Source organism: Phymastichus coffea, unplaced genomic scaffold (genome assembly GCF_024137745.1).
Source record: "Phymastichus coffea isolate CEN01 unplaced genomic scaffold, Cenicafe_Pcof_1.1 PCOF00058, whole genome shotgun sequence".
Taxonomy (NCBI): Eukaryota; Metazoa; Arthropoda; class Insecta; order Hymenoptera; family Eulophidae; genus Phymastichus; species Phymastichus coffea.
In genome coordinates this window covers 1,636,287-1,653,549 of record NW_026706869.1, presented here as the reverse complement: position 1 = coordinate 1,653,549, position 17,263 = coordinate 1,636,287, and the positions used below count along the sequence as shown (strand labels likewise).

The 17,263-nt window shown below is 33.5% G+C and overlaps 4 protein-coding genes and 1 pseudogene across 8 annotated transcripts; 4 read left to right on the top strand and 1 right to left on the bottom strand.

Annotated features, from left to right (window-relative positions):
• The first annotated feature begins 367 nt into the window (after window positions 1–367).
• Window positions 368–4,129, top strand: LOC131666292 (fanconi-associated nuclease 1-like). 4 transcript variants are annotated; one of them, XM_058938821.1, is made up of 10 exons: window positions 368–511; window positions 616–758; window positions 833–1,613; window positions 1,686–2,097; window positions 2,217–2,336; window positions 2,418–2,870; window positions 2,935–3,349; window positions 3,426–3,548; window positions 3,633–3,744; window positions 3,967–4,129. In XM_058938821.1, exons 2-10 carry the CDS (start codon window positions 624–626, stop codon window positions 3,987–3,989), a joined length of 2,574 nt encoding a protein of 857 aa, XP_058794804.1. In that variant the 5' UTR covers window positions 368–511; window positions 616–623; the 3' UTR covers window positions 3,990–4,129. The 4 variants fall into 4 exon arrangements, with proteins under 4 accessions (XP_058794804.1, XP_058794807.1, XP_058794803.1 ...); XM_058938823.1 differs by having other exon boundaries at window positions 380–511; window positions 601–758; XM_058938824.1 differs by having other exon boundaries at window positions 368–758; window positions 836–1,613.
• Window positions 3,757–5,220, bottom strand: LOC131666293 (NAD-dependent protein deacylase sirtuin-5, mitochondrial-like). Its single transcript, XM_058938825.1, has 5 exons — window positions 4,881–5,220; window positions 4,572–4,786; window positions 4,358–4,500; window positions 4,110–4,260; window positions 3,757–3,862 (listed from the first exon to the last, which is right to left on the bottom strand). The coding sequence occupies exons 1-5, from the start codon at window positions 5,118–5,120 to the stop codon at window positions 3,808–3,810; spliced, it is 804 nt and encodes a 267-aa protein (XP_058794808.1). The 5' UTR covers window positions 5,121–5,220; the 3' UTR covers window positions 3,757–3,807.
• Window positions 5,221–7,635: 2,415 nt separating this feature from the next.
• Window positions 7,636–11,950, top strand: LOC131666349 (endothelin-converting enzyme 1-like). 2 transcript variants are annotated; one of them, XM_058938953.1, is made up of 18 exons: window positions 7,636–7,690; window positions 7,757–7,848; window positions 8,162–8,299; window positions 8,355–8,471; window positions 8,561–8,772; window positions 8,845–9,039; window positions 9,101–9,214; window positions 9,277–9,421; window positions 9,491–9,617; window positions 9,675–9,765; window positions 9,833–10,009; window positions 10,084–10,187; window positions 10,248–10,306; window positions 10,367–10,418; window positions 10,474–10,541; window positions 10,874–10,980; window positions 11,043–11,201; window positions 11,267–11,950. In XM_058938953.1, the coding sequence occupies exons 1-18, from the start codon at window positions 7,659–7,661 to the stop codon at window positions 11,435–11,437; spliced, it is 2,160 nt and encodes a 719-aa protein (XP_058794936.1). In that variant the 5' UTR covers window positions 7,636–7,658; the 3' UTR covers window positions 11,438–11,950. The 2 variants fall into 2 exon arrangements, with proteins under 2 accessions (XP_058794936.1, XP_058794935.1); XM_058938952.1 differs by having other exon boundaries at window positions 8,162–8,323; window positions 8,388–8,471.
• Window positions 11,951–12,717: 767 nt separating this feature from the next.
• On the top strand, window positions 12,718–16,613 carry LOC131666446 (cytochrome P450 9e2-like; annotated as a pseudogene).
• Window positions 13,110–13,990, top strand: LOC131666328 (uncharacterized). Its single transcript, XM_058938910.1, has 4 exons — window positions 13,110–13,473; window positions 13,535–13,594; window positions 13,648–13,806; window positions 13,879–13,990. Exons 1-4 carry the CDS (start codon window positions 13,413–13,415, stop codon window positions 13,947–13,949), a joined length of 351 nt encoding a protein of 116 aa, XP_058794893.1. The 5' UTR covers window positions 13,110–13,412; the 3' UTR covers window positions 13,950–13,990.
• Window positions 16,614–17,263: the final 650 nt, after the last annotated feature.

The window sequence follows — 17,263 nt, the reverse complement described above, 5'->3', positions numbered from 1 at the left end:
ATCAGCTTAAAATACCGGTAATTAAGACACTCATAAAATTTTTTTCTACATATTCTTATATTTTTCAATAAATTTCACAGATATTTTGTACAAAATTGTATATATATTTCCAATGGAGTAAAGATTGCGATGATACATTGTATTTTTATTATTAAACTCATAAATTGAAACTATTGTACACGCTTATTTGCCGCGACATAACAGTATGCATCACGTGACCATATCTCAGCCAATCAAATATCAGATAAAATGCTTCAACGTGATGTCTATTGCGGTGTCGGTCATGCGCACTTGGACGCTACGCAACATATTGTGTGCAGATCTGTCCGTCACAAGGAATAGTTTTGTGACGGACTCGATCGACGCACAATGCGCAACATTCAAGTACGCATGATCATACTTTTGATAAGAAAGAGATGAGAAGAGAAAGAGAATGAAAGATTACAAATGAAATAAAAGATCTTTATAAAAAGAAAGAGGAGAAAGACGATAGAATCCAAAATGGAAGAATGTAAGGTTACGATCAGCTAAACAGACAATGCATTTTTTAATGTTAATAAAATATTAAAAATATTAATAAAAAATGAAAAAATAAATTAGTTTTATAAATAACAGGATTGAAAATGTCTCAGACATATTCTCAAACTAAAATCGATCAGTTCTACAATGTTGTTTATAATAAAAATAACAGATATGGATTACAGAAATCAATAAAGAGTTCACAAAACCAGCCTTGCAACAACAATATTCGTCGCAAGGTGAGTTATTATGGTAAAATTATGTTTTTTCAAAACCACATTAAATATTTCAATCAAACTACCATATTTTCCAGAAGCTAAATCTTTTAGAAAACTGCTCAAAAAAGTGTAACTTTGTTGAAAGTGAAGTGCAAATAATTGCCATGAAAACTCCAACAAAAAGTAGTAATTTAAAGAGAACATCTTCGTTACACCCAGACAGCTCTCCAAAAAAATTTAAGCTTGATAATCAGGTTGAAAATGGAATAATACCTTTAAATAAATGTCAATTAGCATCATTTAAAAAGTCTAGTATGTCTCCAGAATCACCAAAAAAACATAATAGCTTCACTCCTAAAAAAAGTCCAGAAAAAAAAAGCATGTTGAACGATAATAAACCATTATCTCCACGAAAGTTATTTTTTGCCGATAGAATTGATATTCAAATTTTAACACAGGCTATAGAAAGTTTGAATCTGTATAGACAAAATAGCATTAGTTTAAATGAATTTGATCTTGAAAGCATTTATAGAAGTAAAGAATTTAGTTTTATATACAGTGATAATATTACCCAGAATACAGAAAAATTTTTGATCGAAGATATTATTTTTGCTAAAGAGAAATATGCAGATCATTTTCTAATGGTTGTTATGGATGTGTTTGCAAATCCTGTAAATTGTGGTTATTTTTTAAGAAAAGAACTTGACTTGATTTTTTCCATGTTTACATTGTCTCCTGAAGCCCAAATGTTATTTGTGAGGCTCTTAAAAAGAAAATTATCATGGCACAGGTCCCGTCATTTGAAGTATCCTGAAATTGCAGATAATTTAGATCCTTTTTGCCAAGAACTGGCCAAAAATGGATTCTGTAACACTGGTATTTATAATCAATAGAATTTCCAATATTTTAATTAAAGTTTTAGATGTTGCATCATTCTGTATTTTTTAGATTTGGAACTTATTGATATAACAATTTTACTTGATATGCTTCTGTTGGATGAAGTTCGAAGTATTTGCCAAAAATTAAAAATTGATCATCATGGTAATAAACCAATATTGATTGAAAGACTTTCAAAATATGGTAGTACCTCAAAATCTTATTTTTTTGGTGCAAAAAGTCCTAAATCTATTTTAAGATCAGCAACATTGCAAATTCTGCAGCCATGTATATGTTTACCTCAAGATATTATTGACCTATTTAATAGAGTACTAACATTGCTACATCCAGTACAAGATCCTGCTGAAAGTTTTGCTGATCTATTTTTAACTTTGACCAATGTTCACAAAGGGGAATTATTGTACCCATTAGTCCCGAAAGAGCAATTCTTTCCCATATTTAAAAACAGATCTCATTTAATCAAGTAAGATGCAAAAATTTATTGTAAACTATAAATAAATAACAACCTTACATCAATGCATAGATAGATAGATAGATTCAGTAAAGGTCTAATATGTAAAATCTAATTATTTCTTCTTTCAGTTACACTCGTAGTCGAAACGCTCTGAGAGAAGTTTTTGCATGTATTGAAAAGAAAGAATGGAACAAATTGAAAGACTTAGGACGGTTAGCTTTGGAATATATATCAAATAAAGATAATAGGTAAGTAATTAGCAAAATGAGTTATTTGTAAGTTTGTCTGAATCAAGCACTGTTATTTAACACTTATTTATTATTTTACAGTCACATAACTATGGAACTTCCTTTACATATAAAAAAGTTTATGCCAGAATATATATGGCTCAAAGTTTTATCAAAGACTATTGATGCATTTAAAAAATCTCCAGAAACTATATCAGAAGCTATAAATGGACTCAAAATTTTAATTAGTGAAAAGACATTATTGCAAAGTAGTTGTGGTCGTTGGTATAATGAATTAGCACTAATAGAAATGCATCATAAAAAAGACTTAGAAACTAGTGCTGAATTAACTTTGCATGCATTACGGCAAGAAACGTTGTCAGAAGTAGATATATCAGGACTTATAGAAAGATTGAGAAAATTGATGAGAAGAAAGAATGGGTTATGTAAAGAAACAAAAACTGAAATTCAACAAGCTCTGGAAAATTTAGAAAGTCGTGGCTTACTTACAGTAACCATTAAAACCAAAAACATTATGGCTAACATGGCAAATAGGTAAGATCAATACATGAAAATAATATTTTTATAATCTTAAGTAATAATTTATATTTGATTTCAGAGTTAACTCAAGTAGAAAAAGCACTTGGTCTATCAATATAAATGGGAATGACAAGTTTTATGGAAGTGTAGAGATATTAGCACTACAGCACTATACTAGTGAAGAACATTTCCATGAAGGGTTACATTGTGAAGGATCTTTGCCAGTAATTTTATTTACTACACTTTTTTGGGATGAATTGTATAACATTTTTGTACCAGGAGCTTTTGTTTCACATTATCAAGATGCTCCTTTAGATCTTTTCACTGCCGACTTCTTTCCCAACAGAAAAAAAGCTCTTGAGAAAAAAATAGAGTTTTTTAAACAACTTGATCTAGAGTCATTCAGTGATTTAATGAATGAAAGATTTTTAAGCTATAATAAATACCAATCAATAATGTCAACCTCTTTATTTAAAAATGAGAAGCAATTCAAGGTACTCTATAAATAATTTTGATAATAACAATAATAATATAAATCATTGCAGTTCAACAATATTTAAATTGTTACAGGAAGTAGTTACTTGTTTAGGTATTGAGGGAGTAATAGGTATATGTGAAAAATTAGCTTCCAATTTTGTGCTGTGGAGATCAGGATTTCCAGATCTTATTGTATGGAACAAATTAATTCAAAAAGTATGTTTTTTTAATGTAAATATCTTGTTATATTAAATCTCCAAATAAAAAGAATTACTCTGATTTTATGTTTTTATTAAATAGTGCAAAATTATTGAAGTGAAAGGGCCAGGTGATATTTTGTCAGAAAAGCAGAAATTGTGGCTCCAATACTTACAGAAAATTGGAATTGATGTTGAAGTGTGCCATGTTCAAGGTAAAAATTTTTTATTTCTTTTCCTAATTATACATTAAATAATTGATATTTACAATTAAAAAATTACATCTCTAAAACTTCTGGTATCGTTTGTGTACAAGGTCCTTCAAAGTGATATCTGAAAAAATTGAATCATAGATAATTTTTTATAATTGTTAATTACATTAATAATTATAATCTCAGAATTATAAAAATAATTTTGTTTATTTTGTTTGATTACAGCTTTTGCCAGAGGTTCAAAGTGAGATGCTGTTGATCCAAACAGATTTTTGTTTTTTGACTGATATACCTACTGCATGCTAGATAATATAACACTAACCATAGTATTATAAAAAAAATTATAATAAGCATATACAAGAACTTACTGAAAATCTCTCGTGGCAGGAGTTGTTTCAATGTTGAATTCTGCCACAGGAACACCTTTACTAGCCACTTGTGGAGCAAACATTGCTGCAGGATATACAATAGATGAAGTGCCTATTACCAAACAGGCATCGCAAGAATCAACAGCTACATCTTTTATAGAAAAATATTTTAATATTATACGATCATTTATTATCATTGTTTTTTCAATAAATATTTTTATATTTGAATAAATGAGGGATCAACTTACTAACTCTATCCAAAATATGAGTATTTAAGCTTTCGCCAAACCACACAATATCAGGTCTAAGAAGTTCACCACAATTATTCTTTTCACATCTAGGCAAGTCTTGAACTGGAATATCAGAACTTACAAAATCTGGATCAGGTGAACTTTCAATTGAAAAACAATCATTACTCATCTTAAATTGTTTGAATTTTAAACAATTTATATAAATTATTACATTTTGCCTTCCAAAGCTGGACAAATTGGAATTTTATCGTTGTAACAAATATCTTTACACTTTGTACACCTGGTTTTATAGAGAGAACCATGGAGTTCAATGACATCTATTGCTCCAGCTTTTTGATGTAAACCATCAATATTCTGTGTAACAATGATGACATTTCTATTTTCTTTAGCCAAACGACTTTGAAATTGTGCAATAGCTTCATGAGCCTGTTGTAGATATCATTACAATAATTAGAAAACATTACAAATCATTAGATAAAATTATATAAATGTTGATAAATAACAAATCTCTTCAAACTACCTTATTAGGTTGTACTTTACTAACTAAAGTTCTTCGATACTCATAAAATTCCCAGACCAAGGAGGGATTAGCTGCAAATGCTCGTGGTGTTGCTAAGCTAGGAGCTTGATATTTTCTCCAGAAACCACCGGCTCCTCGAAAAGTTGGAACGCCGGATTCGGCTGATATTCCACTACCAGTTAGAATTAATATATTTTTTGCCGTGGATAGAGTTTCTTTGAAAGACTTCATTGCGCTCATTTTCGGTCATCACACGCGTGAGTTGTGCTTCCCTAATGATTTAAAAATACTATGCTTGCTTTGAATATGCTAATAATCGGTGAAGCGCGTAAGTATGCAATATTGCATGTGAGTACTAAATTATGCACTTACTTGAATTGGATTTGTGTACATACATACACACACACACACACACACACACACACACACACACACACGTGCGCATATACATACACGTGTGTGCGTGTATATGCAGTTCAATTGTTATTAAATTTAACTTCAACTGTTATGGCAGAATTCATTGTTTTCGACACACCTCACGCACCTTTCCAAAAAGTGGCGGGGAGGTATGCATCAATCATACATACTTATAGGGAACAAGTACCTTTGTAGCGTTCCACAGAAAGATAATTTTTTTTTTGAAGTAATAATAATAACAATAATATACTAGTTAATGATTACATTAATGGATAAATAGAGAACAAATTTGAGTTATGTATATTAAATTTTTTATACAACAACAATGTCAAAGAATGAACTTATTCAGTCGAAGCTGAACTCAAATAATAACAAATTATTATTAATAAATTGAAACATTATACGTACAAAACTTATAATGAATAGAAAAAACATTGTTTTTCGCATTGACGATGAACATGTAGAAACAACTCATGAATATTTAAATGATTTTATAAATTGTTATTACACCTAGTTTGATTTGTTATTGAAAAACAAACAAGTTTCAGTCTAGTGACGTGCATGTACGTATATAATTCGTATTATTACCACAATTGAATTAAAATCGATTAAATGTGTTCGACATAACAAACTGTGTAGATAATCGTCCTCTTATTCTTCTCCTTCCTCTCATAAAAAAGAGAATCTGCGATAAAATAAAGCTAGTTTATTCGTATTTTGTTTGGCTGAGAGTCTTGTGATCAGCTGTTATGTGATTGCTTTTTTCCCATTTGAAGGGGACAAAACAAATAAATCCGTGGTAGTTTTATATTAAATATGAAATTTAAAAAATGCAGACTTCTGATTAGCAATACTCAAATGATTATTTTTATAAATTTATATTATTTAAAAATTTGTATTTTTACGTAAACGACACAGTTAGTATACTTTTCTAACGTTTTTATAATAATGACTGCTCAAGAATTCGGTCTTTATGCACCTTTATGAAAATTAAGTTACCACATTCATTATTATATATTTTCAATACATCATGCAGTGTGTTAAAAATACACAAAGGAGAAAAGTAACATGTCTCTGTAGTGGAGGTGGCGGGTGAGCAAGTGGGACGTCACATCATCCGTCTCTTCTTTCCTAGGGGAACACTGATGCTTTACAAAACAAGTAAAAGAATAGGCCTTTTTTTCCTTCTTTAAAAAAGTGACGGGCTATTGAGTGAAGCCGGTTCAAAGTGACGTGTTTGCCTCTGCATGCAAAAAAGTGTCATCTAGAAAATCAATGGTGGTTCATGTAGAAAGTACCCACTGGGACGTTCGGACACAATGTACGTGTAGTGCGAGTGTATAGTGTTATTGTTGAAATGTTCATGGTCCACTTCAATTTTTAAATAAATGTGTTAAGGGCTAGATTTCATTGACTGTACAAGATTTATAATCATTCATAGTCACCATTATACATAATTTATTGCCTCAAAGAATCTCCCATGTACTTGTCTTTGATAAATTCACAAACGGAAAATTGCATATAAGTCTGCGCCTTTAGCGAGTATTTATAAGTTGGGTATTGTATGTACAATGTACATCCACAGTCGAAGTCGAAGGATATTATTCATGATATCGACTGAAGTATTTGTAGAAAAGGCGTATAATCATCCACGTTTAATACAAACGTGAAAACCTGATAATTTAAAGACAAGTCAACAATACATTTGAAGATCTTGTACCTCTCAAATTTATGTTGTTGTGAGAATCTGGACTCAGTTTAGTCAATAGAAACATTAATATTAAGTGCCTGGAGGTTAAAAATGATACAATGTAATTTTCGCAGAAACCTGTAATGGCTGTATTATCTACCTTGAACATTCAGTTATTTAATTTATAAAAATCGTAAGCTATCTAATTTTTGTTGTGCGATGATCAAACTAGATTTCTTCTTTCAAATAAATACTTCTAATACGTACGACAGAACAAGCTGTTGCGATGGCGTAACTGCATGAAATGAGATGCACGACTATTTCAAAGTGAAGGAAATTTAAGTATAAACACTATTCCTAATGTGAACTGTAAACTCTTAAAAACAAATGACATTTTTATGTATGATTGGATTATTTGCAAGATTATTGTAAGAAAGACTAAATAATTCAATAGATTTCTGCCAACCAGCTTTAATGTTCTACGGACACTTTTTGCTTCAGCGAAATCTGTAACGATGCATATTACGACCAATCATAAGCCAATTTGTTTTCTTCTTTTTTGTTCGTATTCCGGTAAACAATTTCCGCGTTACGAGTACGTATAAAAGAATAATGCATTTTGAAAATCTAGTCAGTTTTACAGAATTTTATTACTCGATCGAGTGATCTCTATGACAGTTGCGATGTGGCTCGTAATTTTTATGTAAGAATGAAAAAATAAATATATTTTTTTAAAACGGATACCGCAAATAATCTTATTAATTTTTAGAATTGGTGTACTCGTCAGTGTAACATTGACAAATCCGATACTAAATGAACCAAACGCAAAAGTTTGCGAAACAGAAGAGTGCAAAGTAGCAGGTATGTATACTTATAGAAATGGAGATTAAAAATTTAGTATTTAGTAGTTGCAAAAGGAAACTGTAGAATCGTTGTATTTTGTTGTAAATGTTTGTACTTTGTTTTTTTTTTTTAATTTCGACTCATTAGATGTCCTCGAATCAATATGTTTTTTTACATTTTTAGCGAGATACTCATTATTGAAATACATACCTTTGCTAAATTATGAAATCATAAAAATATATGTAATTATTTATTTATGATTAAATAAATCTGTCATGCGTTGGTAAATTTATTCATAGAAATAAAAAGCAAATTGTAAAATTTGTTTTAGCCACAATCATCAACAACTCGATGAAAAAAACCGTCGATCCTTGCGATGATTTCTACGGCTACGTATGCGGCAACTGGGAGACAAACTTTCCTCGGCCGGAGGATAAGGCAGTGTGGAATCTCGACAAAATGACCGAAAATATAGCTATCTTAGAAAGCCGAGGTTAATATAAAAAATCGCTGATAACTCACACACGAAATAAATAACATTTATGTCCCTCAAACAGAAGTGTTAGAGGAAGACGAAAACGACGACGATTTTTCCCCCTTAAAATACGAGAAATGGTGGTATAGATCGTGCATGGATTCAGGTAAGAGCGATTTGTCAATAACGATTCTGTTTAGCAATCTATCGATTACCTTTGCGGAAACTTTGTCTTTGAAATGCATATGCACACAGAAAAAATCGAGGAAAATGGAATCAGATCGTTAGAGGAAGTACTTGATTACTTTGGCGGTTGGCCAATTGCCATGAGCATGAGCGATTGGAATGACGACAATCACGATTGGCAGAGCGTTCACGAGTTTTACACAACGCTCAAAGATCTTTCCTCTCTGTTCGATATCCGCGTCGCGTCGGACAACAGGAACTCCAGTAGATACGTCATTGAAGTAATTTTTTTTTTCGTTGACTATTGTTATCAATTTGGGCGGAACGAAGAACGCAAACTATTTTTTTTATAGTTGAACAAACCAGGTGAAACGTTATACGAAAATGCGATGAGTGATGGCAATGAAAAAGTTGTGACAGATAGTTACTTTGAACTCATTAGAAACGTTGCTCTGATATTCATGCAAGAAAGAAATGTAACACTCGTCGAAGAGCAACTCACTAATGATATCGAAAACATGATCGTTTTCGAAAAGCATTTAATACTCGTAAGTGTTTACATGCGACACTTTGGTATTTTTGTCGCGATAATGAATTTCGATTTCGTAGCTCAAACAATTCAGCACTGAAAGTGATGACATGGAACCATCGCGTGTCTACATTACCATCGACGAGTTGCAAAAGTACTACGACAAAATAGGCGATATGAAATTTACTTCACAGGTACTAAATTACAAAAGAATCTTTAATATAATGAACATTCATATGTTATATCATTCGATTAGATAAGTTGGTACCGCGCAATCACTTACCTTTTCAAATCCATTGAAAACGTGACGATCGATTCGTCCGAGGAAATTGGAGTCGAAGACAAATATTATCTACGCAAATTGTCGCATTTGCTCAGTGAGACGCCCAACCGCGTCATAGGTAAACGCAAAGACGTTAAAAGTTATGAAATTGTATGAAAATAATTCAATTATCTATTTTATTAATCAGTCAACTACATTCACTGGAAATTCATTGGGTCGTCATTAAACTACGCGAACAAAGAAATGCATAACGTATTTGCGATGTTCCTTCGATCTATAGCTAAGCCAGACGAAACCGTCAAAGTGCAGGAAAGGTTCGTACTTTAATTGCGTTAAGTTTCTGTATTAAAAATCGCATATATAAATTGCAGATGGCAAGAGTGCATCAACGACATGAAACTCGGTATTGGATATAGGTACGAGTACGTGAAGCGACACTTTTCTGAAGAAACGCGCAAAATGGTAAACAACGTCTCATTCGGTAAAATCAATAGTCTCGAACAAATAAAAAAAATATCGAATCGTATAGGTATACGATATAGCAAGCGAGATGCGAGGCCAAATGCTCGACGAAATGGAACATTCCACGTGGTTGGACGACGAGACTCGCGAGTCAGCAATGGTGAAGTTGCACGCTCTCAAGTGGTACATCGGCAATCCCAATTACTTCTCGAAAAAGGACTTTCTCGAGCATTTGTACGATGGCGTAAGTCGAGAAATGCTTGACAATCAGAACTGTCGACACTTGATATTTTCTATTTTTTTTTTTTATACTTTTAGCTGACAATAACGACGAGTTACTTCGAGAACGTGCAAAACGCGCGGGAATTCTTTATGAGCCGCAATTTGAAGCGGCTGAGACATGGGCGTAACTTGAAGAAATAGTAAGTCATTGGAAAATATAATTTCTTTTGCACCGATCACTCGCTGGTTGCTTTTTTCAGCGTGAAAGTGGATCCATTACTTGCTAAATCCGTGTACCATCCATCCAGGAATGTATTAAGTATGTTTTATTATAAAATCAAATTATTTTAGTCAGTTGATTTCATAATTTCTTTTCCAGTCTTAACTGCTGCTCAACTGTCTGTACCATTGCTACATGCTTCCGTACCATTGTAAGTATATGCTAGAATGTATATATACATAATTTAAACATGATTACTGTATCAGGTCTGTGAATTACGGCTACCTTGCACCAACAATGGGTCAACTAATAGCAAGGACTTTAGAAAAAGAAGGTAAAATTCAATAACATTGTTCGTGTACAATATAAAGTTTTATATTTTTGTGATAGTGTTTTTGTACTCAAGATTAGTAATATTGCTCTCTGTTTCTTTTTCAAACTATTAATGATTTTTCTCCAAACCCATTCAAATTAATAAATGTTAAATAAAGAATTGTTAATTTTGATCAATATTTATGTTTGAATTAAAGGAATTTTCTGAGTACGAATTTAAATGGCTAGTTTTTTGTGATGGCTTTTTTTTTTAACATTGTCCATTCCTCAATTCCAGCAGAGTTTTTTACTACGTCCAACGCCTAAGAATATTAATCAAGGTATAATTTTCAGTGAACACGGACGTATACTTCACACCGTGGTCGAACGATTTCGGTGGCACGTACAAAACCTACGAAACTAAAACCAACTGTTTGCTACGACAGTACAACAATTACTCGGTAAGTGTAAAACGGCGTACAGCAAAAAGTGAATTGCAAAGCACACATTGAGCGCATTGTAGGTAGGTTCGTCGACCATCGATGAGAATATGTATGATGCGATCGGCCTGAAAGTAGCCTACCAGGCATTTCAAAATAGCTTCGAGAACGAAAACATCGAGAAGCTACCGGACTTGGAAGAATTGAGCGACGAACAGCTGTTTTTCGTTGCTTATACTCTCGTAAGTCGTCGAATTTTTTAAAAAATTCGATATAATTCTGACATTGTTTATTTTTAATTTCGCAGAAATATTGCCAACTGGCGTCACCGAAATATCAGGCCGAGCACGAGCCTACGTATTTCACACCGAATGATTATCGAGTTATTGGGCCGTTGTCGAATTCGAAAGATTTTGCCAAGGCTTTCAGTTGCCCGGTTAACAGTCCAATGAATCCCGAGAATAAATGCACTTTGTAGTGATTTCATCGATTTGAGTTGCAAATGTCAAAAACAAGTTCCAGCTAATCATAAATGAATGCACTCCAACTTCAACAATAAACAGCGTGAAAAATTATCTATCACGATATTACGATATCAATAGAAAAATCGCGATAAAAATACAGATATATTTGTAATCTAACTTAATTCGGCGACGAGGAAGTGGAAAATATTTACGGGAGATATGCTTCTCAGAAATACGCAAAAAAATTTTCACTTGAGGCATCCCCTAAAAAATACCTTTAAACCCTCTCAATATCGTCGACAAAAAATACCTCGAGGTGAATAATTTTTGGCTAATAACATGCTAAAAATAAAAAATTTTAATGTGTACATACCATGGTACACACATAAGGGTGGTTTTAAGAGGTTAAATAAGTACGACTTAGTTTTGACATATATGTATATCAATGTAGTGTCCGTATGAAGCAATCAATATAGTTATTAAATTGAATTAATTTTTGTTAAATATTTTTATTACTTATCAACGTTGCGAACTTTAGATTGATTAAATTTTCTAAGTAATGAAAGTTCATTTGTCAAACTTCATCTTTATTTTAAAGGACTTCACTCCAACCATACATCTAACAAGTACATTTTCAATCTCTTCAACTGTCATTTACAAATGAAAATAGACTTGGTTGAGAATGTCGACTGCAGTCTGCAGTAAAGTGAAAAGAGAGACGACTGCGAGTGACATTCGTATTGATTACTACTCGTATTTCGCACTGCTATTGGCCTACATCCAAAAATGTTGTAGAAACTAACGCGTCGATTGAAAACTTTCGCTGGAAATATTATAATGAAATGAAATACGACGTGATACGAAAAAATATCATTTGTTACAAAAGCTTCACTTAATGAATATATCATATATTAAGTACGCTGACGAAATAATATTCAATCGTATGAATTATTAAATATTAATCATAACACTTTGCATCGTGACTAAGGTAAATTTATAAAATATAACGATGAAACTGCGTTCAATCAAAGTACGCTTTAAGGTCGTAATCATCGTCTTGGCAGTCTGTATCTCTCACACGTTCGTCGACATGACTGATTACCTAGTCTATTTCTTACTAACACTTCTTATCTACGTTATATCCTGTATTCCTGCACTGTTCTTGACGATGTACTCGCGATATATCAATTACACGATCATCACCATGTACAACACCGATAAAAAAGCCAAGTATATTGCGGCTCTATAAGCTTTGGCAAAACACTCTCAGTGGATATGTGATTTAAAGTTGGCGATGAATTTCAACTACTTTGCCGATCGCAAGACATTCGTTGATGAAATAATCGATCCACTTTTTGAAAAGAATTTGAATTTTTGAAACGGCGGTTTTCGGTTGAAAATTCAATTGAAGAAATAATGATTTTAGCTCTGAAAACTCTTGTGAAAGTGATGAGCCATTGGTGATAACTTACGCAATGAACGATTATTTTTAAGAGATTATTTTCCAACTCGTAATTTGTTATTTGAACAACCTACTTTTGCTGCAAGTGTCGCTTAGTTCTAGTACGTACCAGCTAGTTTTGTTTACTCGTCTATTATTAATTTTTAATTTGAGTTAGAAACATAAAATCTATGGAAGGGCAAAGAAAAAGAAAATATTAAAAACGTATCTCTTTACCGAATTCTTTCCATTTCGTAATTTAACTTAAATTTCAAAGATAGACGAAGCTACAGTTTCTCAAATACGTGAAACAATTTTCACGTCACTAAGGAGTCTTAAAATGCGTTCAACGCTGTTCGCATAATGGTTTTGATGAGAAACGCGAGACGTCGCAACGCAGTTGGCGCCTGTTCATTCATCCTATTGTACGTCATGAAAATTGACGTCAAGTAACTTTGCTTCTCGAACAACTAAAGACAAAACATTGTCAACCGAATAGTCGAAGCGATTTGCGTTGCACGTATACGTGAATTAAAAGATATGTAACAATGTTCTTGTTGTGGATATTTTTCGCAGCACTTTCTTCGTCGTTTGCTTCTGTCAGTATAAGTAAGTTGCAATAACGAAAAAAATAATTATCTGTTAATAAATCCATAATAAATATTGTTAGACGTTCATGAAGACTGTGGAGTTACATCCAAGTGGTTGACATGTCTTGATCACTGTGAAGGTAAGTCAATAATCTTAAAGTTCACTTCTAAAAGTAACAACGTTTTTTCTCAGACCACGATATATATCGATCGGGTCGCGCCCCATGGGCAGAGATTAGCTGCAGCTCTAAGTGTACAAAAGAATTAGCCGAAGCGTTCGAGCAAGAAACCGATTTGCCATCGAATCCTAAATTCAATACGGAAAAAGAAAAGTGCCTGAGGAGATGTTGGTGTAAGTGTTAACTTTTCTACGAGACAGTTCAAATCGATATCGGAAGAATATATTTCTTTCATGCGTATGCAGGTGATAATACAGATACCAGATTTGGATTAAAAGGAACGCCTTGTCATCTCGCTTGCAGATACGTTATGTGAAATTTAAACTAAAATTTTAATAAATTCTATTTCGAATGTAATTCTCACTTTTTATTTTATTAACACTACATGAAACAAGTTGTTAAGTTTGCTACATTCTTTGAAAAATTGCTTAAATTAAGAATAATACAGATTTTATTAGAACAAATTATTCAAGTGTATGCAGCAAATTCAAGAGTTCCTTTTCTAGTGAGCAAAATTTGTAATACATTCAGCAAATTATTATCATACGACGTACCACCTTCAGTACACACAACACCAACAATCCAATCAACAATCTGTCCACACTTTTATCTCATATTTGAATTCCTCGCGCGTACAGTTAATAAAGCAGGCGCTGTAAGCGATATCGTCATACTCGCTGCGCCGCATTAATAAAATTGAACTCAAGGTCGACGCAGAGCATCTCTTGCTTGCATTATATTTTCAGTCTGCGTCGCACGCTCGACCGTCCAACACGATGTACATCATAATATTCGTCGCAGCATCAATTCGCCTCGTTTATTTCCTGTACAAGTGTTACCTAACAACCCATTACTTTGCGGAATGGGGTATACCACAGGTACACGAACTGCCGTATGCTGGCTCGGCACTGTTGACTTTCAACCCTTGCCTATGTTGTCATATCAATTATGCTCTCATCGACATTTATAATAACACCTATCAACAAGCTAAGTGTTTGGATACTTTTATGTTTGGTCAACCCTTCATCTAGATATGTGATTTGGTGAAGAATTTCGATCACTTTGCCGATCGCAAGACGCTCGGCGATAAAAAAGCCAATCCATTTTTTCGAGAGAATTTGAATTTTTTAAGCGGAGATTGGTTAGAAAGACACTTAGTCCGGCGTTCACGTCGAGTAAGATGAGGCAAATGTTTGTACTGATGAGTAAGTGTGCTGACAATTTCGCCAACGAGTTTGTTCAGAGATTCGATGCTGCTGCTAAAATTGACATGAAAGACACGGTTAGCAAGTACACTTGTGACGTCATCGCTACTTGCGCATTTGGGATTGAAATTAACAGTCCGAATAATCAGTTTTACAAACATGGACAAAAAAGTACCAGTTTCAAGGTGATATGATGATGAGTTACTGCTTTGTTTAGAGGAAAATAAAGTCTTATTATATCTATGTCTTTATGAATGTATAGCTTTGAATGGATACTTGATTTTTAGACGTTCGTTCATTGAGAGTACACGTTCTATGTGAAATATTATTTTTTCACGCGTTGATAAACACGAATATTTACATAAAAAATTCTTAAATGACAAACAAATATTTTTTTAAATAATAATGCAATAAATTTGGAAAAATTAAGCCTTAATTTAACCACGTACTTGGTGAATCAAGGACTTATTTTATAATTTTAAGAAGAGAGATTTCTTAGTGGGCTTTTCAAAGTAAGAAGAATGCGATCCAAAATACTGACCCTGATTTTTCAATTTCTATCATAATGCTTTACCAATTAGGACAAATTAAGTTTGGAACATTAAATACTCTAATATTCGATTATTAAATCAAAAAACAAAAGAAAGACAATTATTTACTACAAAAAGTCGACTATTTCAAAGTTACGATAAGAAAAATTAAATTTTGTTTCAAAAAAGTTAAGAATTTTTTTCAGCATCCTTTTAAACCTTGAAAGTATCATGTATTGAATAAAATGATCGGTAACTAGAATAATAATTTTTAGGGAACAACGATGCTGAAGCTGATCTTCGAAATGCTCTTCCCAAAACTCAGCCGTAAACTCGGCCTACGCATTATTTGCAAAGAGACAACTTCTTCGTGCGTATAATCGACGAGACAAAAACCCACGAAGCTTGTGGTATCGAGCACCCAGACATGTTACAACTGATGATGGAAGCGAGAAAAACCAGTAGCAGCAAGTTCGACATACTCGAGATGACAGCACAAGCATTTATCTTCTTCCTCGCGGGCTTCGAAGCCACCACAATGCGAACTTGTCTGATGCTTCAAGAAATCGCCGCGCATCCCGATGTCCAAGCTAAAGTTCAGGCCGAAGTGAGTTCTGTCGTGAAAAACGGTGAAGCGTCGTACGAGGATGTCAACAGTAACATATCTTACGTCGATGCTGTGTTAAGTAAAACTTTGAGGGTCCACACCGTTGCACACGTTAATCGATTTTGCGGCAAGGAATTCGAATTGCCGCCTTCGTTGCCCGATGTCAAAGTGTCTGTTTGCGGAATCCATGTGGATCCTGATGTCTACGAGAATCTGGATAGATTTATCGGTAAGAAAATTATGACCGCCGATCTGATGAATTTGGGCTTTAGTTTGGAACCGAGTATGTGCATTGACAATAGATTTGCTATTCTGGAGGTTAAGACTTTGCTCGTGCATTTGTTGGTTGAATGTACTTTGGAGCCTTGCGCAAGGACCTGCCTGTGCCCAAAGGAGGAGTTTGATTGAAAATCATGAAAGAAGATTAAAATTGTGCTTTTACGTCTGTCGTGTGTTTTTTCTCTATCTTTAAATATTTTCAAAAAACGCACTTTGAAAGCTTGAAAATATTCGTCAATGATTTTGGTGCATTTCAGAGTGTATGAAATCGATCTGATGAGAGATAGATTTCTTTAGCTTTATCATTCGATTTTAATGAAAAAAATATTGTATATATTAATTATAACAGTAGTAAACATCGATCTACAGTAATTTCTAATAAAAATCTTGAAAATTACACCTGAATCGTGCACAGAATGTAGAAAACTATTACCGGGCGCTCGAACCAAGCTCTCATAAAAAAACCAACGACTTCGTTAAAGTTCACCCTTAGTTGTACGTCATTTGAAAAATTCTAGCGCGAAAGAGCAGCTTGAAAATCAGTGGAACACAAAGATTGGCCGGTGCTCCCCAAGAGCCGTCTAAAACTCCAACAATTGCACCTTCCGTTTATGAAACTTCTGCCGCTCACGACTGCACAATTTCGGAGTATATGTAACGCTCTCCTGGTATAATACATAACGTATAAGTCTAATTCACCATGTTGTCTATATACATACACATACACGTCTCGGTTATGCAGCGGCAAAGTTTTCTGCGAACAAGTAACACGGCTAAGTGGAGTAGGAAAACGAGACTCTCTTATTCTCTTCTCTCTCCTCTGTGTCGGCAGTAATTGTCTACGCTCCGCGACATACTTCACACTCTTCGCGCAAGCTTTTTTTCTTCTTTTATGGTGCTGTTGGACAAATTGGGGTTTTGTTGTTGCGGTTGAATCGCACTTTCCTCGGAATCCGAAGAAAGTATTTTTTGGGCAACTCGGAAGTACCTTCGACATTTGAATTATCGT

What these genes read in the sequence shown, in the direction of transcription:
- LOC131666292 (XM_058938821.1), top strand. Translation starts at nt 624, where the DNA reads ATGTCTCAGACATATTCTCAAACTAAAATCGATCAGTTCTACAATGTT. An exon ending in GGAACAAATTAATTCAAAAA is followed by an intron (nt 3,549 to 3,632) that starts GTATGTTTTTTT and finishes TTTATTAAATAG; the next exon opens with TGCAAAATTATTGAAGTGAA. An exon ending in TGAAGTGTGCCATGTTCAAG is followed by an intron (nt 3,745 to 3,966) that starts GTAAAAATTTTT and finishes GTTTGATTACAG; the next exon opens with CTTTTGCCAGAGGTTCAAAG.
- LOC131666328 (XM_058938910.1), top strand. Translation starts at nt 13,413, where the DNA reads ATGTTCTTGTTGTGGATATTTTTCGCAGCACTTTCTTCGTCGTTTGCT. An exon ending in GTTTGCTTCTGTCAGTATAA is followed by an intron (nt 13,474 to 13,534) that starts GTAAGTTGCAAT and finishes AAATATTGTTAG; the next exon opens with ACGTTCATGAAGACTGTGGA. An exon ending in ATGTCTTGATCACTGTGAAG is followed by an intron (nt 13,595 to 13,647) that starts GTAAGTCAATAA and finishes GTTTTTTCTCAG; the next exon opens with ACCACGATATATATCGATCG.
- LOC131666349 (XM_058938953.1), top strand. Translation starts at nt 7,659, where the DNA reads ATGACAGTTGCGATGTGGCTCGTAATTTTTAT. An exon ending in CCAGTAGATACGTCATTGAA is followed by an intron (nt 8,773 to 8,844) that starts GTAATTTTTTTT and finishes TTTTTTTTATAG; the next exon opens with TTGAACAAACCAGGTGAAAC. An exon ending in TCCATCCAGGAATGTATTAA is followed by an intron (nt 10,307 to 10,366) that starts GTATGTTTTATT and finishes TTTCTTTTCCAG; the next exon opens with TCTTAACTGCTGCTCAACTG.
- LOC131666293 (XM_058938825.1), bottom strand. Translation starts at nt 5,120, where the DNA reads ATGAGCGCAATGAAGTCTTTCAAAGAAACTCTATCCACGGCAAAAAAT. An exon ending in TCATATTTTGGATAGAGTTA is followed by an intron (nt 4,261 to 4,357) that starts GTAAGTTGATCC and finishes TTTCTATAAAAG; the next exon opens with ATGTAGCTGTTGATTCTTGC. An exon ending in CCTGCCACGAGAGATTTTCA is followed by an intron (nt 3,863 to 4,109) that starts GTAAGTTCTTGT and finishes CAATTTTTTCAG; the next exon opens with ATATCACTTTGAAGGACCTT.